General features: G+C 46.3%; 1 protein-coding gene and 3 non-coding genes across 6 annotated transcripts in view; all 4 read left to right on the top strand.

Moving 5' to 3' along the window:
* The window catches only part of LOC119185356 (uncharacterized), a 195,927-nt gene extending 174,421 nt beyond the window's left edge, over positions 1 to 21,506 (top strand). For all 3 annotated transcript variants that reach the window (XR_012887425.1, XM_075879689.1, XM_075879688.1), the window contains one exon: positions 20,392 to 21,506. Coding sequence is in view for 2 of the 3 variants with exons in the window: in XM_075879688.1 (XP_075735803.1) it covers positions 20,392 to 20,728 (337 nt within the window). In the remaining variant the exon portion in view is untranslated. The remainder of the gene's footprint in view (positions 1 to 20,391) is intronic.
* On the top strand, positions 11,335 to 11,407 carry TRNAT-CGU (transfer RNA threonine (anticodon CGU)). Its single transcript has one exon. It is a non-coding gene; the product is annotated as a tRNA-Thr (tRNA).
* Positions 11,790 to 11,862, top strand: TRNAT-CGU (transfer RNA threonine (anticodon CGU)). The gene has a single exon. It is a non-coding gene; the product is annotated as a tRNA-Thr (tRNA).
* TRNAT-CGU (transfer RNA threonine (anticodon CGU)) lies at positions 12,245 to 12,317 on the top strand. Its single transcript has one exon. It is a non-coding gene; the product is annotated as a tRNA-Thr (tRNA).
* Positions 21,507 to 24,371: the final 2,865 nt, after the last annotated feature.

Genomic DNA, 24,371 nt, shown 5'->3' with positions numbered 1-24,371 from the left:
GACAGTTTTTTTATCCTCGATGTATTTACCTAGCAGGCTTGCTACCATCGTGCGCGTGTCCTAAATTTTTTCTCAGCTTCCTTTTGTAAAACGTGCGAAGAAAGCGCCTCATGATGGTTATTGGAGCCAGAGATATATGGACATTTCCCTTAACTGGGCGCTTGACCTCAAGAAAAAAGCAAAAGAACGAAGATATTGTCGGTATATGGAAGTGAACAATGTAGATCACCATGCATGGTTCCTAAATGTCCACAGTGTTGAGCAGACAGAATGCACCCCCCCCCCTTTTTTTTTTTCTTTGTTGCGTGGGAGTTCTGCTAAGTTTACCAGGGTACACTGACCACCGGCCTACACGTGTTCAGTTCAGTTCAGTTCAGTTTATTAACCTTAAGGGCTTCGCGAAGGAAGCATTACATAAGGGGTGGGTTACAACTTCTCACATAGATATTTCATATTGATTTTCTCCCGTGTTCTCGCGTCAAGGTCATTGACATTTCGACAAAACTATTCACGCACTCGGCTTGACGAGCAGTTGTATATACGTCGCCAACTGAAAGCAGTTTCGGGACAGTTTGGATTCCTCACAGCAGGCGACCTTGTTGGAACTTCCACAATTGCACGGTATAGCGGGTCATTTTTCTTTCTTTTACAGTAAAAGGAGGAGAAACAAGCAAGGCCGTAGTAGGCTAAAGAAAATCACAGCTGAGCCTCACAATACGCGACGCTCAAACGTTGTGGGAGGTTGATGAAGAATGTATCCCGCTGTACATCGCTATACCACGCGCTCATGAGTATACTTGTGTTCAGGCGTGATGTAAATGAACACCACGGATGGAACGAAAAAAAAAAGAGGTGGCAGGTGGCAACGATGAACAGCAAAGCGATTTCGCTCTTTCTATTTTCCTGCTTTCGATGTGCCTTAATAGTCCTTTTTTTAGCAATCCCAGAACCATTTGCGGGTGCGCGAAGCCCGATGGGAAGAGTGTGTACGCTGTTGTGGATCCCAGCACTGAGGACCCGTTGTTGCAGACCGGGGTCTGCCCGGTCTTTTGTGGTAGCATGGTGTAGCTTCGGGTTGAGGAAACGAGCGCTTACAAGATGGGGATACGAAAAAACAAACAGGTTTATGGCACTATTTACAAATATTTACAGCATAGAAAGGTTGAGAGTTTTCACAAACCACGAGCGTGGTGGTTGAACCGTTACACAGTTCAGGGCGACGTCCAGCACTCTGCGGCGTCGTTATAAGCCCTGTCGGGCTCCTCCTTCTTGACTGGAACACCAATCACACACACACACAACAGGCGATGGGTACGAGCATGCACGGCGCACGTGAACATCCAATATTGAGTCGTGATCACTGCACTGCAAGGTGGCGCCAGAGGGGCTCTTCCTCGTCGTGTGTGTGCCGCTGGTCGAGGGGTCCCAAGCTCCTGACAGCATGCATCAAACGGTCCACCAATCTGTTTGCTCAATTAGCAGGGCAATTTGTGGCGGCGGCTGCGGTTTCTTCCAAGGAAGATGCTGTCTTTGTTGTCCTCTCTGGAACGGCTTACGGCGTCGTGGCGACACGACGTCTCATCCTCCGGCTAGCAGGGACAATACCTGGCGGGCATAGGCAGCCGGCCAGTCGGCTACTTGTTTGAGGATTAAAAGAGCGCCGCTCCCCCATCAGCTCTGGACGCTGGTTCCGAGAGAACTGGGGTTCCAGGCGTGGGAGCGCTGCCCGGCTACGCTTCTCAGCGACAGCATGGCGCCTACAGACGACGGTCATAACAACGCCGAGTGAGGCGGCTGTTTCTGTTCGCACGCTGCTCGTTGGCGCCATGCGAGCACGAAACGAAAAGAACGCGCCACCGCTGGTTGGGTATTGTAAATCCTGAACACTAGAGATGTCCTAATTCGCCTGCATTTATCTCTACGCATGAAATGTAAAAGAAATGACGCAGTCACGCAGTGTAGGTAAGTATCACCGGGCAGATGAGCTTAGTGGTACGTGAGTTGCTCCCTACTACAGTATTCCGTACAAATACATGTAGTCAAAACGTGCAGTCATGAGGAATGTAAGGTGGAACGCTGAATTCATATTTATTTAACAATTAACTGTTTACAAGGCGCTATGGCTTTTGATACTTTCGCGGTGTTGTTGGGGCGTTGACGCCAAACTGCGGAGAAGTGTCAAAATATAACTTTTATTGACGATTCATGCGCTGTACACAAAAACAAACAAAAAACAGTGAGGACATTTTAAACATGTTTATAGACAAATCAATGGAACTAGTATCCACATACAAGGTACCTTGCTCGGATAATTTACGGTTTCTTAATATATGCTGCGTCATGGTGGATCATATTTGCCAGCAGTACCTTCCGCATTCAGCGAAACTGGTGTTGAATTTCGTGTCGGTGCATTCGAATATTGTTCACCGAGAATGCTTACTCCCGGCGTTGAAGAAAATAGCAGAACAATAAAAATTGCGCACATTACCGTGCAATAGTTTCCAGCTGCAAATTCATCTCCCAAGGAGGCGCGGTATTCTACAATCATATTGCATCGGTTTACTGACCACTCACTCGCACAGCAAAAAAAAAAATAAAAAAATACGGAAGTCCTTCACCCCGGAAGAAACTGGGCTGCTGTTATTAAACTACTGCTTTTATTCCATGTAAACGTACGTCGCACAGTCTGAGAGAACGTTCGAAATTAAGCGATACGGGGTGAGTGTTGTGTTTTCCGCACCTTGGTTACATTTTGTAATAATACTGATTGTTGGCCTAGTTGGTATTTACTTAATGGCATGATTTGGCCGCAAAAGAGACACACACAAGAAAAGGAACACTCAAACGACAAGCACAGGCGGCAAGCACAGGCGGCAAGCACAGGCGGCCGCCTGTGCTTGTCGTTTGAGTGTTCCTTTTCTTGTGTGTGTCTCTTTTGCGGCCAAATCATGCCATTGGTTACATTTGTTCCGCAGTGCACAAAAGGTCGTGGGCAAGAAAAAAAAGTTTTATCAGGGGCACGCGAATCGTTCTTCCAGTAGTCGTGTAAGAGATGCTAACCAAATTCCTCTTTCTGGTGTTCACATATATACATCGGCCACAGTACTTGATGATCGAGTCAACACGCCCTTCTGAGAGCAATTAAATTCATTTAATACAGCCGTCTCATCGCACCTCAAATTGTCAGTCGTGCAAATGTAATTTCATCTTCGAAGGCACAGTAGCTGCCCCGCCGCGGTGGTCTATGGTACTCGGCTGCTGACCCGCAGTTCGCGGGATCGAATCCCGGCTGCGGCGGCTTCATTTCCGATGGAGGCGGAAATGTTGTAGGCCCGTGTGCTCAGTTTTGGGTGCACGTTAAAAAACCCCAGGTGGTCGAAATTTCCGGAGCCCTCCACTACGGCGTCTCTCATAATCGTATGGTGGTTTTGGGACGTTAAACCCCACATATCATCAACTTTATTAGTCGACTGTAAAAACATGTCATAGTTTTTTTTTGCCTTTCTGTGCCTCTTTGTGACATGCGCGAAGCACCCCCATTTTTGTATATATCTTTTTAACCCGTTTTCTTAAACCTTTCAGGTGAGGGAGCGTTTGCGGTGGGTATATTTCGTTCTTTGTTCTGCTTCTTTCTTTTCGCCCCGTAAGTTTTATTTCAACTTGTGGTTACAGTGCCAAGGAAAGTTGGTACGTGCATATCGTGCAAGTGCCGCGCACATGGTCTCGTGAGTGTACGTTGTTTTACAGAATAGCGGTTATTTCTAGCGCACTCTTTAAATACCAGAACCTCACAATTTGCTTGTCAGCAGTGTCGGTAGCCATTTGTTCTTAACGCATCCGTGAATGATGGACTCCTCCGGAACCTCTTAGGCAACCAAACTGCTCTTTTTTTTATTTTTGCCGAAAGCGGCAGTCAAGGATAATAATACAACTGAAGCCTGTGAACCGCTGGGCTGGTTCAATAGCTGGTATAGGTGGAAATAGTAGACAGGCCTTTACAGCTAAACACTGAAGGTAATGAGTGATTTACGCAGTAATGTGTTGCACCTTGGCAAGCTCACTTGATCTGAGAAACGCTGGCCACGGCGGAAACGGAAAGCTAAAGCGTGAGGCCCGCGCACTCGTCGAGGCGGCGGCGTAACAACTTTTCCAACGAGCGCTTACGCACCCGTTGGTAGCGCTCGTGAGCTTGAAAAATGTCTATCGAGGCTTTCTGCACACCAAGGTGATGCACATGACGCTGCATATTGAGTCGCCGCATTTTTTCTAAGCGACCCGTTTCACTTTCTATTCTTTGCGCATCTCGCTACTGGCATCGGATGGTCCAGATGATGTCACATTTGTCGTTGGTATTATATCTATGGACAAGTCAATAGACCGCTGCAAAGGATTTGAATCTATACGTTTGTATATGTGATACATGGTATCATTTTTTTCGTTTTGTCATCCGGCACATGTGGCCATTGCTCGATAAGTGAATAGAGGCTAATATCTTATGCAAAAGTCACGTGTTAACGATGCCAGACGTTACGTAGCACACATGGTTCCGCCATGCATGATTCGCTGAACTGGCGTGACTTCGTAGATTCTCGGCACTCACCTATCTGCGGACCATGAAATTTTGGCCACAATGTCGAACTCTCCATAGGCCCATTTACATTGACCCGACGAAGGCGCGTTGAGTCGAAATAAATAGGTTTTCTGGACTCGCCCTCCCCATGTATAAGCGGACGCGTCGGGGCGGAGAGTCGTCGCGGCGAGTCCCGTCGACCCGGAGACAGGGGGTAAGTTAACCGAACTCGCCGCGCTCAGAAAGGGCATGTATAACCGGTCGCGCTGAGTTGACAGCTCACGACCTCTCCCCCGTCGCGGTCTCCGCTTACCCTGTCCCCATCACTCCGACGTTGCTCTTTCTCGGTCGGCCGGTACGCACGCGCTAGGCACGATGACATCCTCGCGGCCTCCACGCACCATGTGGACAGATGATGAAATAACGACGTTGCTAGCTTTAGTCAACGAGAAAAAACTGAGTGATTTGCTCGATAGCAAGCGGCAAAGAAATAAGGACGTATTCATGGAACTGGAAAGATGTTTGAAGGAACAGGGCCTGACGTGGACGTGGGAGCAAATAAGGACCTGTTGGAAGAATTTGAAGAAACGCTTACGTAAGCCGATAGAAATTTTACTCAAAAATGTATATTGCATTCCAATGGAAATTACAAGCCCTCAGTTTAAAAATTCATCGTGTAAGGATCTCACTGTCCAGTCCAAAAGCCACAGAAATCAGATTAGCCAAACAGGGTGAGCGTATGAGGCAAGAGGAACACGGTGCACTTAATTGTGGTTGAACTGTACACTTTGTTCCAACAATTGATGAGGGTCTTTAGTAATTTTCATTTAAAAACTGCTTATTGCTTTCAATTTCAAATTTTCAACGAGGTTCAGGGCGCCGCTTAATTCGTATTAGCGACAAGCCACAACAAGCGACAAGCGACAAGACACCAACACAACCATAAAGTACAGCTGGTGCAAACTGAGACAAAATACCAAGACAGCCATCGCAGTGGCGGAGCGACAACTGCGTAAACAACCGCAGCCCACAGCGGCGACAGCGCAGGCTTGGACAAGCGGAAACCGGTACCGGAAGACGGGCTTTCGGCTCGCCTCGACGCAAAGCGTCGCTGCGATCACCGCTCACCTCAACTCGTGCGTGCGAGTTCATATAAACTCGGGCGCGTCGAGGTAAGCTGAACCCGCCACTCAACTCAGCCCGCCCCCGTCGCGTCCATGTACACGGGCCTCATCTTGTCAGCTCTTATGAACCCATCTGATACGCCCCGTTTCGATTCGTTCGAACTTGCCCGTATCTATTCACGTGGCAATCCTGATGTAGCGTCCGGACCTACGAACGCCTTTCAGCTCATAAATTTAACAAGCGTAGCTAAGCTCAGCACAGTCACCGGGCCTTATGCGTCGTATTTATGGCGATTATAAAGCCACACTGAGTCGCTATAGCGTAGTACAGAAATTCAGACAGCAACTCAACATTACAGCCGGGGTTGCTGCACACGTATCGTGCCCCAAACTTCATCGTGCCTAAGCGCTGGCAATCTAAGGCACGCACTTAATTACTGCGTAAAAGTACACTGCGCGATACTTCATGGTGCTCTGAATTCGGGAGCGCAGACCCGAAGGGAGCTTTGAAATGCTGCCGGACGACACCAACATGGCCCCTCCCAAGCCTTTTCGCTGCGCAGACTGCAAGTTCCCTTTCCCGGGCCCCAGTTGTGTTATCGCCACGAAGGGGCCCCGATTTTCGGGGTCGCCGTGAACGTAACATCTTATGGTGAAGATGAGTAATCTAGTGCAGTTATTGTATAGGTATGCGTATGGAGGCTTTGAATTTAATTGATTGATTGATATGTGGGGTTTAACGTCCCAAAACCACCATATGATTATGAGAGACGCCGTAGTGGAGGGTTCCGGCAATTTCGACCACCTGGGGTTCCTTAACGTGCACCCAAATCTGAGCACACGGGCCTACAACATTTCCGCCTCCATCGGAAATGCAGCCGCCGCAGCCGGGATGCAAACCCGCGACCTGCGGATCAGCAGCCGAGTTCTTTAGCCACTAGACCACCGCGGCGGGGCGGCTTAGAATTTAAGAAACTCAATGCATTATACGACAGAAAAACAAGCGAAATATTAATCAGAAGACACGCAATGCGCCCCCTATTCCAATAAATGACAGCCTGAATAGTACAGACTGAAGAATCACGTGACCATTCGGATACATTATCGGATAGAGCATCTGTTCGCAGCTGCGATTCCTCAAGGAAAGACTCGGTAAAGTTCACAAGGCCGTACCTGTACAGGCGAACAAAGCCAAAGAGATTTACTCGCAGGGCACAAGGCGTCACTTTGAGTTAGTCACGGCGAGGATAGCTAATAGGTCGAGTTGCACCTTGAATCAATGCGCTGAAGGCATCACCGGTGTTGCATTATGGGCGCTTTCACCGTCACAGAGTACTTTCCGTGAAGACAGACATATGGGTTCGTGACTCAGGAGTGAAGATGATTGAAAGCCCCGCCGCGGTGGTCTAGTGGCTAAGGTACTCGGCTGCTGACCCGCAGGTCGCGGGTTCGATTCCCGGCTGCGGCGGCTGCATTTCCGATGGAGGCGGAAATGTTGTAGGCCCGTGTGCTCAGATTTTGGTGCACGTTAAAGAACCCCAGGTGGTCGAAATTTCCGGAGCCCTCCACTACGGCGTCTCTCATAATCATATGGTGGTTTTGGGACGTTAAACCCCACATATCAATCAATCGAAGATGATTGAAAGCAGAATATGTAACCTTTTCGCGAACATCGTGCGAATGGTATGCGCATTGTACAAGCGCGACACCCTCGCACCCTGATAACACTCTCATCAAGTGTGCGGCTCCCCCCGCTGCATCGCAGACTAAGTCGTCAAGGACGCGCCCGTCCTCCTCCAGCCTCATCTCAGCGATGCTCATTGGACAAGGTGGGGCGAAAACGAGTGTAGCCGAGTGCATCATCTTACATCGGAGTGCGCGGCACCCTTCCTTGTTGGTGTCAGTTTCCTATAAACCAAACCAGCAAAACAAGCAGGGAAGCGTGTGTTGAGGTGATAAACTGCTATTGAGAGAGCGAGAGCTACTCAGAAAACCCAAGTATTAACGCGTGTGTGTAAGAATATAAAAAAACAGAAAAATGAGTGATCCACGCACACGCTGCGTAGTCGGCGTCGTCGACGTGCAGCATACCACAGTGTCCGACGGCGGCGCCTCGCGGCCTAACCATCCCGGCGACGGCTAGTTTAGTTGACCAACCCACCTTTACAGCGGTATTGCGGCTCACGCCTTGCTCACTTTTTGGTGCTGGTTCGCCTTCATTGCGCCGTCCTGTCTCTTTTTTTCTTTGTGTCTTGCATCATATCGTTCGCCGGATCTGATTTACACGTTCGCTATCTATTCCTTCTGTTTCTTTGATTTTTTTTCGTCTTGTTTACGCTATAGAGTACTCTATGCGCGGTAGCGCCTGACTCTATCGCTCTTTTCTTTGTTTGCCGTCAATTACCCATATACAGGGTGCCGGGACTGGTCCTGACAAGAAATGTGCGTGCGTCCATGCACAATAAAGTAGTGGCGGTTCCACCACTTACACTCGTATGACGGCGGTATCTGCTTGTTATTTTATTCTCACTGTCTGAATTGACCCTCCTGGCTTCGTATTCGCTTGGTTCGAGATGGCCAGCAAAATCAGCGTATGTTTACGCGTACCTCTTTGCTGCCCCTTCCCTACATTTTGGTTGGTAATTTTTCTGACACGTTCTCCTTTATGCTAACTACTTTTTAACACCGCACCTCAAAATTTTGTATCAGCATCACTGAATCATTTCTTTCTCTTCCCATGTGAAGGCTCGAGTCCGCTATATGCATGGGTTGGGACGACGCGAGATTGTTTCGTTGCTACAGTCGAGCCCGACTATATCGAACCCGTTTATATCAAATTATTCTGTTTGTCGAACAATTCCTGAACACGATAAGTTTACATTGAGAATATATAGCAAAAGTTACTGTTTTATCGAACGAAAATAGCAACGACAACTGATATATCAAACTCCATGTGCCTCAAAAGTGCCCCAGCAAGTTGGCTTTCCCTCGCGGTGGCGGGGAAAACTGCCGGCGCCACCCTAGAAAAAGTTGGTTAGACCCGGTTTTGCGCGGGCGAACACCCCCTTTCAAGAAATGATCCTGGCCCACTAGCAGCGCTTACAGCCAATCAGAGGCCGTCGTGCTTTCTCCAAGGCGCGGAGGCGGTAGAAGTGAGCACCATTTTTTCTTTCTTTATGCTTGTGTGCCTGCTGCTGCCGATTCAGCGTGGTCTGTGGTGTTGCCCGTTGGTGCTCTGTGAACTGTATTGGCGCGCTGTCATCATGGCTTGCGCAAAGAGGCCAAATTTGCCGTTCGCCGCGAAACTCGAAATCATCAATCGGGTTGAGCGCGGGGAAAAGAAGTCCGACGTCGCCGCCGCGTACAAAATTCCAAGGAACACCTCGAGTACTATTTTGAAGAACAAGGCAGAGATTAGGGCCAAGTCGGAAAAAAGGCCAGGTGTCCGTGGTGCCCGACGTGTGCGCGCTGCTGTGTACGAAGATGTTGAAGCGGCCGTTTACAAGTGGTTTGTGGACGTTCTTTCGCGAAACATCCCGGTGTCCGGTCCTATGATCGAGCAGAAAGCCAAGGACCTTGCTTTTCTGCTTGGCAGGAATGATTTCCAAGGCTGCTCAGGCTGGCTTCGGCGGTTCAAAAAACGGCACGACATCGTTGGCAAAGCTGTTACAGGTGAAAGCAGAGCGGCGGACCTAAACAGCGTAGAAAAATGGCTCGAGGAAAACTGGCGAGATATCGCAGCAAGATATAGAGCCCAAGATATCATCAATGCAGATGAAACTGCTCTATTTTGGCAAATGTTGCCAAACAAGACACTTGCGTGTCGTGGCGACAAGACAAGCGGCGGCAAGGCAAATAAAGCTCGCGTGTCCGTGCTGTTGACAGCTAATTTAGACGGATCGAAAAAGCTTCGTCCTCTGGTTATCGGGAAAAGCACGGCACCACGGTGTTTTCGAAATGCGCAGTCGCTTCCAGCTACCTACCGAGCAAACTCAAAAGCGTGCATGGATGAGCGGGGAGATTTTCAGCAGATGGCTATGGTCGTGGAATGGTGATTTGGTAGGCGAAAATCGCAAGGTGTGCCTGCTCGTGGACAATTGTTCACCGCACCACTGCAGTACGACCTTCAGCAACATCGAGCTGCGTTTTTTGCCCCTGAACACTATGTCCGTACTGAAACCACTGGATTAAGGCGTTATACGCGCTATGAAAGCCGGCTATCGGAAGCGCCTGGTGGAGAGCCTGCTGCAGAACCTTCATGTCGGCAGGGAGCATAAGACCGACTTGCTCGGAGCTATTTCTATGTTGAGTAGATCGTGGGCAGATGTCAAGAAGGAGACGATCCAGAACTGCTTTAGGCATGCCGGCTTCCGCATGCCTGGTGATGACACCCCAAATTCTGACAGCACTGAAGACACGGCAGGTGTTTCCGCCGAAGTTTGGAACAAGCTGGCATAGTTCCCGGGTGCTATCGACGGATCGACATTCGGCGAGTTTGTCAGTGCGGACGATGATGTCCCCATCATGGGCAAATTACAGGATGAGGATTACGTTGCAGACGTCGTGCCGACCATGAGCCAAAGCGCCAGCAATATGGTAATCGACGGCGGCCCATTGCCTACATCCTCCGAAGTGATTAGTGCACTTGCGTTGGTCCGGCGCTATTGCTTGAATGTGTATAGTTGCGGCCTCGGCTGCTCCGACTCGTTGGACAACATTGAGGCGTGTGTTGAGGCAGTGAAGTCGTTAACACAGAAAAAAATCCGGGACTATTTTGTTACACAGTAGGGCACGCAAGTAAGCCACCATATTAATAAAGTACTTTTCTTCTAGTTTGTTATGTGCCTTTGTGTCGAAACCTATACCGGGCCTATATCGAATTATGCCATATATCGAACTAATAAACGTTTTTGGGCGAGTTCGATATACCCGGGTTCGACTGTACATCTCTTCAGTCACTGCCCGCGCATTCCCCGAGTGGCCCTTACAGATGACGCATAACTGCTCAATCACTGTCTCGCGCATTCATTGCTTCCGCCTTCTCTTTTTCTTTTCGTTCCCTATATTCTCGTTTCACATGTCCCAGCTATTTTTCCACCACTCTTACCTTATTCAGGTCTCCGCTTTCGCTGTTTCTCATTTCACACACACATCATATATATATATATATATATATATATATATATATATATATATATATATATATATATATATATATATATATATATATATATATATATATATATATATATATATATATATATATGAGATATAACAGACAGTAATGCCAAGGAATGTACAGGGGAAGTTATTAGAACCAATGGAATGTAAATAAGAAGAAAGAAAAGTGGATGAAAAAATTACCAACTGTGAGCAGGAATCGAACCTACGACCTTCGAATTACGCGTTTCCCTTATTTCATTGAACGAGGGTCTCGTACTGGCAGACTTGGTGTGTTTAGGTTGTATAAGAGGGACAATTAATCAGCTGCCCGCTCATAATAAGTTCACGTGCTACGTGACGCCAAACATGCGCATAAGAGTGTTTTCACACTCGTTGTTTGGCTTATAGATGGCGCTGACTGTCGCTCCTACTTCTAAATTCACAGATAAACCCAAAAAAGCGGATGGAGGGAGGGCCGCTGTGATAGCTCAGTGGTTAGAGCATCGAACGCGTAATTCGAAGGTCGTAGGTTCGATTCCTGCTCACAGTTGGTAATTTTTTCATCCACTTTTCTTTCTTCTTATTTACATTCCATTGGTTCTAATAACTTCCCCTGTACATTCCTTGGCATTACTGTCTGTTATATCTCATTAATATTGTGTTAAAACACGGAAAAACGAGCCCTTAGGTATACACTTCTTTCCCTTATTTCATTGAACGAGGGTCTCGTACTGGCAGACTTGGTGTGTTTAGGTTGTATAAGAGGGACAATTAATCAGCTGCCCGCTCATAATAAGTTCACGTGCTACGTGACGCCAAACATGCGCATAAGAGTGTTTTCACACTCGTTGTTTGGCTTATAGATGGCGCTGACTGTCGCTCCTACTTCTAAATTCACAGATAAACCCAAAAAAGCGGATGGAGGGAGGGCCGCTGTGATAGCTCAGTGGTTAGAGCATCGAACGCGTAATTCGAAGGTCGTAGGTTCGATTCCTGCTCACAGTTGGTAATTTTTTCATCCACTTTTCTTTCTTCTTATTTACATTCCATTGGTTCTAATAACTTCCCCTGTACATTCCTTGGCATTACTGTCTGTTATATCTCATTAATATTGTGTTAAAACACGGAAAAACGAGCCCTTAGGTATACACTTCTTTCCCTTATTTCATTGAACGAGGGTCTCGTACTGGCAGACTTGGTGTGTTTAGGTTGTATAAGAGGGACAATTAATCAGCTGCCCGCTCATAATAAGTTCACGTGCTACGTGACGCCAAACATGCGCATAAGAGTGTTTTCACACTCGTTGTTTGGCTTATAGATGGCGCTGACTGTCGCTCCTACTTCTAAATTCACAGATAAACCCAAAAAAGCGGATGGAGGGAGGGCCGCTGTGATAGCTCAGTGGTTAGAGCATCGAACGCGTAATTCGAAGGTCGTAGGTTCGATTCCTGCTCACAGTTGGTAATTTTTTCATCCACTTTTCTTTCTTCTTATTTACATTCCATTGGTTCTAATAACTTCCCCTGTACATTCCTTGGCATTACTGTCTGTTATATCTCATTAATATTGTGTTAAAACACGGAAAAACGAGCCCTTAGGTATACACTTCTTTCCCTTATATATATATATATATATATATGATGTGTGTGTGAAAGAAATGCAATGATAGGGTCGGAAAAGCAGTCGAAAAAGATGACAAACGACGTACACAATTTTTACTAACGTTTCGGCATGCGGACCTGCCTTCGTCCGAATAAATGATGAGAGGCCGCGCAGGGTGTCTGCGTGAACGGCTGGCTTTGGAATCATTAGAATGTGTTGCAAAGACAATGTATACATGAATGCAACGTAAACGAAATCCGTCTCGCTCTATTGTATTGCACGACCTTCTCTTCTGTGTTCAACCGACGCCGGTGAAGAACGTTGCCAAGGCTGCGATGGTGCCCAACGACTAAGCGTCAAGACAAAATGAAAGGGGAATGAAATTGAAGGACTTTTCCCGTCATGGGATGCGTTACGAGCCACTTTCTACTTACTTCCTCGAGGACCACAAGCTCGAGAAAGACAACAAAAACCACGCGTGCTGATTGTAGGCACTTCAGTGCTTAAGCGGTGCAACTGAGCAAGCAGCTCCTTCATGACCGCGACATAAGTTCATCAGTCATCGCACAGCGCTAGCATCAAGGAGATACCACGTCCAGCTCCATTATACTGAAAGGAGGAGGAGGAGAAAAACGGAAGGACAGGGAGGTTAGCCAGTTCATAGTTGGCTACTCTGTGCTGGGGAAAGGGCTAAGGAAAATAATAGATGGTAGAAGAGATACGTTATAAAAAGAAATAGAAAGGGAGAAACAACAGTAATACGTGAGTCGACACTGCTTAAAGTCTGTACTTGACATTAGTTGTCCGTAAGAAACGCAACAACGCTCTCGAAGCTTTCCGTGCCGAGGACGGTATCGGCCAGTGTCCCAAGAACTTCTCCTCTGACAATGGGCGATTGTCGATTGTCTCGAACACTTTCAACAGTTCGTATTCCTGGTCCATTAAAGCGAGCGCACAGATACAGAAGATGGGTGAATGTCTCCTCGCCACTACAGTTATTACATGACGGGCTACGGACCGAAAGATGGTCGATGTGCCAGTAGCCGTGACCTGCGTTACTCTGACATTACGAAAAATTTGCCGAGAATGGAGTTTTCACCAACCATCAGGTTCGGTCCCTGCTGGTGGCGAGTTATCTTTTCGTTAACTTTTTTTTCTCCTCATTTACATTAGAGTTAGTTCTAATGAGATGCCCTACACTTTTCTTGGTATCACTGTCCGTTAGCTCTCATCAATATTGTGTCCTACACAGAAACCAAGTCCTTAAATTTACACTCTTTTTCCTTCCTTCGCGTTGCTGACATCATTGTGCCATATATTTACAAATTTTCGCAGGTGAATACTGTAAAAACCCAAACGTGCGCATCCGACCCTTTGAATTGAGGGTGAACAGCGAACAGTTTTTCATACCTTCGCCTTTACTGTGGGACCAATATCTTTTGTTCTACCTGAGTTATTATTACAAAATTTTCTTATAATACTTGCACGAGAACATCACCTAAAATCGAGCTTTTGTTTCAAGCATTAAGGAGGACATTTCTTTAGTCTCGTTCAGCAGCCCACAACTTTGTTTGGAAACAGCCTAAAGCAATACATACATACATACATACATACATACATACATACATACATACATACATACATACATACATACATACATACATACATACATACATACATACATACATACATACATACATACATACATACATACATACATACATACATACATACATACATACATACATACAAAGAACCTTATTTGAACACCAGAGGGACTAGTGGAACGAGATCCTGAAGCCCCCTCAACCAGTCGGCACCTCCGCCCAAGTCGGCACAGGCAGGTGAAAACCCTCCGCGATGTCCGGGCCCTCCAGACAGCCAGTATAGTTGTAGACCCAAGTCCGGGCTGTGTAAGCTCCACCGCCACGAGTCGACATCACATAAATCAGCGCCCACATTCGCAGTGCACTACGAGAGCATGAAATAGTTTTACTTTGCAAGACGACTAAGGTTGCACGGCGGGCTTGTTGGTTATTCATGTTGTTCGAGGTAAAGCGCATCCAGGACGGGACAGAGAAGAAGACACAGAACACATACACGGCGTGTATGTGTTCTATGTCTTCTTCTCTGTCCCGTCCTGGATGCGCTTTACCTCGAACAATTTGCAAGACGCTACGAACAACCTAGGCGAGTTCTATGGGTGGTGGTACAGTGTGGTACAGGATGCGGTTGAATAGCTAACTAAACCTTAAACAAAGAAATAGATCTTTATGACATTATGCAAACTACTTATAATTAAAAAAACCGAGCGCATATTTGAAATCGCCACGTAATTGTACATTGGCCCAACAAGTTGAATTAAAATCAATCAAGAGTCTTAAACAGCTCTAACGTGGAACGGGCCCCCTTTTGAACAATCGATGCCATGCGAGCGAATTCTTGTGTGGCTGATTCCACAATGTTATATTCCTCACAGAACAATGTTCTCGGCGAGTCTGACGAAAGTCAGCGCATTGACTGTTTGGGTATGGAGACGATTCTGCCATCAAGCGATTTTATTGGACGAAGTAAATAAATTTTAGCACTGGAAATCTACGAACCCTTACATAAGCTTTTACACCTGCAGTCGCAATGAGAAACGATGCCTCCTTTTCGACTGTTTTTAATCAATCACATTAGTGAACACGATGAATCAGCCAGAACTTTCTATGTCTGAGTGTACATACGAAGGAATACTTGGGGGAAATTCATCTGCAATCGTACAAAAGGGCATATTTGTGTATTTTATCAAATCTGGAGCAATTCGCATGCCACAACAATCAACTCAAAGTGTATGAAAGAGGATGACGTGTTAGAGTTGTGGACTATCTACGATTGTTGTCTACTACTTTGGTTTCGTGACAGGTATACCTGCGTTGGTGGTCAACTGCTTTAGTTGAATGACACAGTAATTCACGGCCACACGGCAAAACACGTGTGTTGAGTCTGAGTATGTTGTTAATTTAAAAACGTTATGATGAAATACAATTTTTACGATTGCTTAATTGTGTCAAGTTTTATTACCTATCTGTCTAATATAATAAAGCTCGCCATTATATGTCTCTACCACTCATTCAGATTGGCGAAACATGTACAAGACGCGAAGGGTGGCTTCTTTCTTTTGCGCACGTATTCTAAAACTGACCTTGTACACTGCATTCCTATAACGACATGGCATGCTTCATTAGTACGTATGCTTGCACATAAGAGTGTCATTACGCATCCTCAATACCTTAAAAGGTGTAATACCTTTCGAACATGCTTTCAGTTACATTAACTGGCGCTTTTCGAGGACAAAACAGGGCACCGACAACTTTTACAAAAGCACTCTTTCCGTGTTCGCGATTTAGCAACAAGCAACGCACAAAGGAGTTTTCCGCCCGCGACAGCAGTGTCACAATGCCGAGCCCAGAGGTTGGAAAAAAAAGCAAAATTTTGCCGTGCAAAATTTGGTACATAGTCTCTAGCCCTCTCAGAAGACAATGTACTACTTCATATTTACCGATTAGGAACTTCGTAAGCCCTATAGTAGGTGACGTCGCAATCAGTGTCTCACCGTGATTAGGGCAGGAACACTCGCGCTTTATTTTTTGCGTGTTTTTTCGCTTACCAAGCATTTTATAGCGGCAAGAGTCGGTGAGTTTGGTATTGTAGAAGTAGTAGAGGGAAATATGTGAAGAAAGACCATTGAAAGCGCATACATTGTATGCTGAGTTTATTGCAGTTGTTCAGACGACGGTGCCTGTTTCCGTGTTAAAGAATAAAATCATGGGGTGTACTAGAACCACGATGTGATTATGAAGCACACCGTATTAGTGGACTCTGAAATCATTTAGATTCCTCGGGGTCTTTTAACACACGCCTAAGGCTAAATGCACGTGCGTTTTCTTGCAACTCTATCCCATCAAAATGCCACGCCATGACCGCCGGAAATAGAGCAACAATGCAACGCCGTATGGACGCTATATGCTACCACAGCGGGTGTCTTGGTACAATCCGTTTGTCAGACAAGTGGGTGCAAGGGCCGCCTAACAGGAAGGCTATGCTATCAGGCACTCGTTCGACAGCGAGCAGTTTATTGCGAACCAGCAATATGGGCTGTAAATCCTACAAACGGTATGGAAGCAAACGCCTGCAGTTTTTACGCCGAGCTTTTTTATAGCGTAAAAAAAAAAGAAAGAGAAATCTGAGGCATGTTTAAGCTGTGAGAACCGTCGGACAGCGAAGCTGTAAGCGAGTGAGTGTGGGTTTATGGGAGTGTCTATAGCGAGATCACGTGGTGTCGTAAGTCCACTGCAAGACTTAAAATACACACGCTTATACAGAAGTATGACATCATCGTCATCATCTTTTATTTATTTCTTTATTTGTTCACTGCACCTTTTATCACGTGACTGTCGTGACGCCTACTACCACCACCATTACCACTACTACTACTACTACTACTACTACTACTACTACTACTACTACGATGATGACGACACTGACGGGACAGGATCCACAAGGACAGCTTCGCTGTAAACAAGAGGGTCGATACAAACGAACAAAAGAAACCGTGCCCACCTAACGTATGAGAGATAAGCAAGCGGTGCAGATGCGCAAACTACATCAATGTCTGTTCTATGGTGGCCGGAGTGCGCGGATCTGTGAGGATGGAACAGGTGTGCACGAATAGATGGGTTTTGGTGGATGCGTATGGATGGAGGTACAGATGCAGGACCCAGGAAGCACTCGCTGCACAGGCACCTCGTTCCCGCCCAAGAGCATGGCGAGCAAAGCCGCGGCCGTGCCTACCGTTCGTGGCAGGGGCGTGCCGGGAATCTACGACGATGTCTGATCGACTGCAGACGAAGTTCAAAAACGGACAAAGCGCCGGCTGCCACCGTAGGTGCTCACCTGCACCTTTGCGGCAGGTTATAGCAGCTCCTCGAACTGGGTCGCTCATCTTCTCGCCTCAAACATATATGCGTGTCGGTCATTTACTTGCGCTCCTGTGGGCAAAAAGGGCGGGTGAAAAATTCTGGCGGCGAAAACGGTCAACTCCTGTGCGCTTCTGTCGGTGCGGTTGCTCCGACTGCCGACAGCCCTCTCGTTCATCTTATTTCCCGCAGCTTGAGATAGCGGAGGGTGAGAGTGGGTGGGGGAAAAAGAAGAAACCGTGACGGCTATAAACAGCGGGAACTCTCACACGACCGCGTGAATGCAATGACACCTCTTAACAGTGGATGTCACTGAGGAATATTTGTCACAGCGCGAGCGTTGTAAATGGTGCTTTACATTATATAGATGGCTGTATTAAATGCTTTTCTCCTGACAGGGCCCGCTTAGTTGTGGTAGCAAAATGAAATACAACAAACGGAAGCTTAACAGCGCTCTACGAATGTGAAGGACACCTCCCTCCCTTTTTTTTCCCTTCATGAACACTCACCTTATTCTTTTTCGCGCTTCTGCGATCATTATGAAATGCATAAATAAATGAATAAATAAATAAATAAATAAATAAATAAATAAATAAATGTTGCACTACTTTTCTCTAGTGTTAGTTTACGTGGATGATAGGGTTACACATCGGTCAGGTACAAAGGTACGGTGGTTATCACAATAGAGAAATTGTAACACAGAATCTTGATTCAATCGGCATGGATGCATACGGAAAAATACTAGGTTAGAATGGACACGGGACAAGCACTGTAACAACTCAAGTTTGCTAACCAGATCGCTCGGAGAATTCTAGTGTACCATAGCAATATTCAAATGAACTTAAGCTTCAGCAAAATTCACGACACACTTTAAGGATATTAACAACGTTGCACAGTCGTTCAACTCTATCAAAACTGTCCTGACAATAACAAACAAACTGGATTTTGTTTCGACTAAACAGCTTAAATTTCAGCGTCTGCTTAGGTTGACACGAGTCAGGAAAATATATATCCATGAAGATTGACGCTACGTTGAAATCAACACATAAACGAGAGTTCTGCGCAAATTTCGCTCGTCCAACTAAGGTTGGCATTAAAAAGAGAGCTAATTCAACATTTCTGTCACTGATATTTTTTTTCTTGTTTTTACCCTTCGTATGTTCATTTTCTTCATAAAAGTACAGCTTCACATTTTCTTTTAGGTCTCATTGAGAAAGTGAGTAAAGGAAATTTTAGAATAGCACTTTCAGAATAAATCTTCAACGTGGTGCTGAAAGATCACCTAATTATCTTAGCTCAGAAAACGTATAACCATCTTATAAGTAAATATTTATGGCGGGTCCAGATTTTGATAGTCGGGTATCGTTTTTTTTTTTATAAAGCATGTCATCTGCGGCTGCTGCGAATTGCTTTCAGGAAAGTGTCATGAAGCAGCTGACTCGGTTTTTGCGTGTTTTGCAAAAAAAAAAAAAAAAGAACTTCCAAGACGCAGGTTCCTGGCTCTCTTGACTGAATTGAGAAAGCTTGGTATACGTCAATGACGTGTTGCTTAGCTTTATCCGGCCTGAAATCTACACTTTAAAATCTTGTTTACAGCTTCGCGAAATTCTTGATTGAGCTTATCGTCTGGGAGATTCTCAAAAAGTAACCATCATTCCTGACTGAAATTTAAGAAGGTGGTGGGAAAGCCACTAAAAATATTAAAAATGTCTATTTATGTTTTTCATGAAATTAGCTAATTATTTGCTGCTTTTATTCCCCCTCGTCACTGTCGTACTCTTCAAACGACTATTCAGAGTCAGACTCAAAAGTTAAGTGCGAGAACTCGTCCCATGCGGTGGTACATCGCTATCTCTGGAGAGCCTCGCGTGCAGCACACCGTCCTCCGAACCAGTGTGACCATGTGCAACGTCATCAAGCATTGCAGTGACTACGCATGCGCAAGCCTGCCCTGCCTCTGTACAAATACACCGGCATCATGCAATAAAGAGCTTTCGTTTCCTGCTGCACGACTGTCCACACCATCTAGTGCATAGATTATGCCACATTCAGGGAATGATCGTGTCACTGTTTCTGCCAAAACAGCTGCCCGATACGAAGCACAGGTAATATGCCAGGACGGTTTTCGGCAGTCATTGGGGGGGCGGGGGGGGGGGGGGCGCTTGCTCAGTTATTGGCGCTAGAGTTTCTGTATATGTTACCTTCAGAGTTAGATACAGTTACTGTATAGACTACCTGCAGTAACTGTAATTGGTGCTTATCTCCCGAAAAGAAAAAAAAGGGAGGGGGGTGTGGCTCACTTGGCATTTTACGGCATTAGCTGAGATTTTACCTCCCAAAACCACGATGTGAGAGGCGCCGTAGTGCAGGTCTCCGGAAATTTCGACGATCTGGTGTTGTTTAACGTGCACTAAACCCACACAGTACACGGGTCTCCGTCGTTTCGCCTCCATGTCAGTGAGACCGCCGCGCTCTGGATCAAATTCGCGGCATTCGGGTCAAGACATGGACGTCGGCAGGGGGGTACAAATAAGGCACTTGCCCCCCCCCCCCTAAAAAAAACACACCAGCCCCGAAGCAACATCAGCGTTCTCCCCCACCACGATGCAGCATGGGTTTGCACCCCCGCAAGATACAATCCTACCGACGCCTATATGGGTCAAGAGCCGAGCATTACTGCTCCACCGCGAAGGACGACAACGAAGCGACACGGACATGGCTTCGCGACCCCTTGCCGCAATTTCGCGCTTCCCATAAATGTATTAATACAGAATACCAACAGCATGCGGCCTGCTTACAAGTATTCTATGAAAAGTACTTCAAGCATGTTTGGGAATTCGGCTGTGTGCTCCGCGATTAACAAGTGCCACTTGTGTCTCTTTGCTCGGGAAAAAAGAAAAAAAAAATGATAACAAAGGAAAGCAGGCCCTTCAATGTCTGAGTGCGCGTGTTGTTTGGCTCTTCTTCGCAGGTCACACTGTTCCCAGGACGCTGCGCCGGCCAGTCTGCGCTGCGCTTTACGTCTCGCCGAGCGCACAGCTGTGCGCGCTGCAGTGCAGTGGCGTCAGCGGAGCAACAAGAGCTGTCCCGCTGCGACGACGGGCTCTGGCCGCGTGCGCGACCGTGGCGGGTCACGCCCGAACGAGCGCGCAGCTCGAAGCATGTCAGGGACCCGTCGGCAGCAGCGACACCTGCACACGTTGCTAGAGGGCATCGGGCTGTTGGGCGCGCGCCAACGTGAGCGCTTGAGCCTCTCTGCGCAGCTTGCGCTCTGCCGTGGGCCAGAAGCGCGTCGGAGAACGACCTGAAGTCGAGTACATGGCGCTTCAGTTAATTATAAATGTTATTAATGTTATTATATTATATCATTGTTATTATGTTATAAATATTATAATGTTATTATAAGGATCACACCATAAACGTGCGTTTTTGTGCATAGCGTCCTTAATATTTTATTGTTTTTTTTTTCATTAGCAAAATGTCAGGGTGGTGGTCTTTATGGTCGGGTATCCTAAGGTCTCCAAGTGCAGTACATACTGCGGCGAGACTAAATAAAATATAAAAACACTCTCTAAACGCACGAACAAAGTTGGATGAGTGTCTATTAGCGCCTGTATACTGCGTGCGCAAATTTTCAGTCTAATTAACATGACGCAGGCAGCGCTTTTCGCTGAAATACGGAAGAAATACTTATGTATATCCCCTATCCCCCTGCAGTGACGGCAGTAAATGTCTATCAATGCGCTAACTTTCATAACCCATGCACTCACATCTCCTTCTACAAGCTAATGCTTCACGTCAAGCCTTAAACTCTCACAGGTTTGACACCACAAATCACTCCTTGAACTATACTTAACACGATACCAAATGAAACCGGTAGGGCGTATGGCTGAATGTGATTCGCCAATGCTTAAATAAATGAAGGCGCTGATGGTCGTAGCAATAGATGAGTGTGCTGCCTGTATTTGTCTACTTGCATGCTATGCAGTCAAGCAAAGTCTTTTTTTTTTACTACTTTACGCCTGATTATTTCGAGTGTCCTTGCCGCTTCTATGACTGGAAATGAAATCACGTAGTTTCTTTGAATGTACTGTTGCTTTTAGTTATCAACGCAGCCTGCTTTCCTGGTCGATTGTTGCATGGGCATCGGAAGCGGAGTGCAAATGGGGCACTTGCCTCCCTCAAGCTTTGCCCCACACCCAAACTACACCAGTGCTCTCCCCCTGTCCTGACTGAGATGCAACAACAAGGTTTTGCACCCCCCCCCCCCCCAAGAGGAAATTCTACGACGACAATGGATTGTTGGAGATGTTTTCTTATAGTTCCTTCGAAATGGATGCATGGCAGCGTGACTGCTTCGTTAGCCACACGCGATGCCTGTTGTATAGGGGTCAACTACTTTGTTGCCCATGGAGTGATGCATCATTGTGTGGCATGGAGGCGACGGTATCTTTAAGCGTTATATTCGATTGCATCCATCTATATGGTGATGGTTAGTTGTGGATTTATTGGAACATTTATTCAATATGTTACAACATGACAACGTAATGCATATTTGTTTTCCATTTCGGGTCAGGCATAGTTTCTTTCGTCGTGGTGGAGGTTAGTTCCGCTCGAACGCGCATGCGCATTATAATCACTGCAGACACACGATACATGACATATTTCAGTATGAGTGTTGGTGCGTGCGATGGAAAAGGACAGCTATTAAAAAATAATACTAAGGAATGAAGGCCTGGAGAGGTGCTCGTGTTAGTATTGTCACGCAGGGGTGATTAAGGACTCCACTTTTTCAGTTTTGCTTATGCAATCGTCTCTTCGTGGCGTAGTAGCTACGACATTGCATATCATATATGCAGTGATGAATGACGGTGCGAACAAACGCGATCAAACTGTGCGAAACCTGGAATGGTATAATCCTTGTCCTTCATTTTTTCCCCTCGGCGGTTATGGGCAGTGCCCCCTCAATCGCCTAAGCTGATAGTTTAAAACTGCACAATTAAATCATAGAGTCCTTATTAGCTTCCATCACGCTTCCACTTCAGAAATCCCGTAAAACCATTTTTCAACCCTGGAAAAAATCCAGTAACACTACGTCTCGTCATTGTCTTATTTCGAGTGGACAGACTTCTTCGGGATCAACTTCTTGTCTTCGCATTACGTAAATCCGCGCTTTAGTGGGCATTTGTACTTCCCCTTCACCTTCTCGATAAGCTCACTCTGATCGAGGCCAAGCACGAGTAAGCGGCTGAAACTTGAGCGTTTACGGGAAGACTCGAAAATGTGCTTAAACACGCGGGACCCACCAGCACGAAGAAGTTCCCGGCATTTTCTTGCTTTTAAGGTGTTTGTTAATGCATGCTTCTTGCGATGTGTAACAATGAGTTTTTTAAAATGAGTTCCTTTGCATGAATTCATTACTGAGCACTATTCAGCTACAACAGAATCCTGAACCCTGATTGCCTCGTAAAGTGACGATACGCCTTTGTAAAGTGACGTTGGAGTATTCGGTGAACCCATATACGTTCCTTAACTTCTAAGCGCTTAACGCCAGATCTCCAGTTGAGGCCCACACGGCTATCACCAGGGGTAGGATTACTGTAAAAGCAGTCTGTGTGCAGGGTTTTCCTTCGGTGGAGGGAGGGGCAAGGGAAAGGCGAAAGTTCATCGCAGTAATCTCCCTATTTTGTCAAAAATCGCCACATCCGAATCGATTATATGCCAAGCACGAATGAAAAAGGTTGATATGTCGGTTTAAAATCAGCACAATGTTACGAGGCGGACGCAAATCATGCCGTTTATGACTTTCATGTCATGATTATCATGTTTTGCGCGCGCACCCCTCTCTCTCGCGCGCTCGCCTTCTCTCTCAGTCTCCCGTCGAGAGCGGGTCGTCAGGGGGAGTAAAGTTAAAATCCGTTGGCATTCGCCAGTGAGTTAACGTAAACTCCCCCGTGTGATCAAATTGCGATTCCCAGGAACCATTACACCGTAAAGGCACCATAATGTGATTAATAAATATAATAGTGCGAATTAATAAATACCCCTCATAGCATCACCCCGTGTATTCGCACTTAACCATGTTCACCCTCGGGGAAATGCTTGGGAGTTTTTTTTTTCATGTTCTCTTTTTCCGGAACTTTCTCAATAGCGTGCATAGTGGCGACTCCTACCACACATTCGATGGGTTTCGCGTCAGCGGCTTCTGCGTGAAAGTATAGAGGGTTTCAATGTTGCAAGCGTTGTACCCCCCCCCCCAAAAAAAAAAAAAAACTTCCGGTCACCTCATTTACCAGCCCCCAACGTCGAAACTGAAAGCATGTTTTCAAGTTATCTTCAAGGGTAAGGAAAGTCTCTCAATTTTCCATTAAGAGAAACGTGCGTAAAGTACAAAGGAATCTTTTATAATTTTATGTAGCTCAATGAACATTTATTTGAATATATTTTGTCAAATAAGGGAAGGAAACTGTAGAAAATCAGCGGGCTATTTTCTAAAGCTCTTGTTGTCCACCGATGCTATTAAGGCACATCGGTGAATAAAACCAGATGTCATCAAGGGCAGGTTTTTTTAAACAGTGAAAGGGTCTATACCTGTCACTTTTTTTAATGTCTTAGGCCTGCAGACCTAGGCGTCAATATACAGCTGATCACCGCAACGCATATACTATATATACTTCCCTCAGCACCTGCTTCTAGATTTGCGCATTCAGGAGTGTCATAGACACAGGCCCCGCCGCGTTGATCTAGTGGCTAAGGTACTTGGCTGCTGACTTGTAGGTCGCGGGATTGAATCCCGGCTGCGGCGGCTGCATTTCCGATGGAGGCGAAAATGATGTAGGCCCGCGTGCTCAGATTTGGTTGCACGTTAAAGAACCCCAGGTGGTCGAACGAAATTTCTGGAACCCTTCACTGCGGCGTCTCTCATAATCACATGACGGTTTTGCGACGTTA

Source organism: Rhipicephalus microplus, chromosome X (assembly GCF_043290135.1).
Source record: "Rhipicephalus microplus isolate Deutch F79 chromosome X, USDA_Rmic, whole genome shotgun sequence".
NCBI lineage: Eukaryota > Metazoa > Arthropoda > Arachnida > Ixodida > Ixodidae > Rhipicephalus > Rhipicephalus microplus.
Note: the sequence above shows the minus strand (reverse complement) of the source record. Positions and strands in the feature narration are given on the sequence as shown.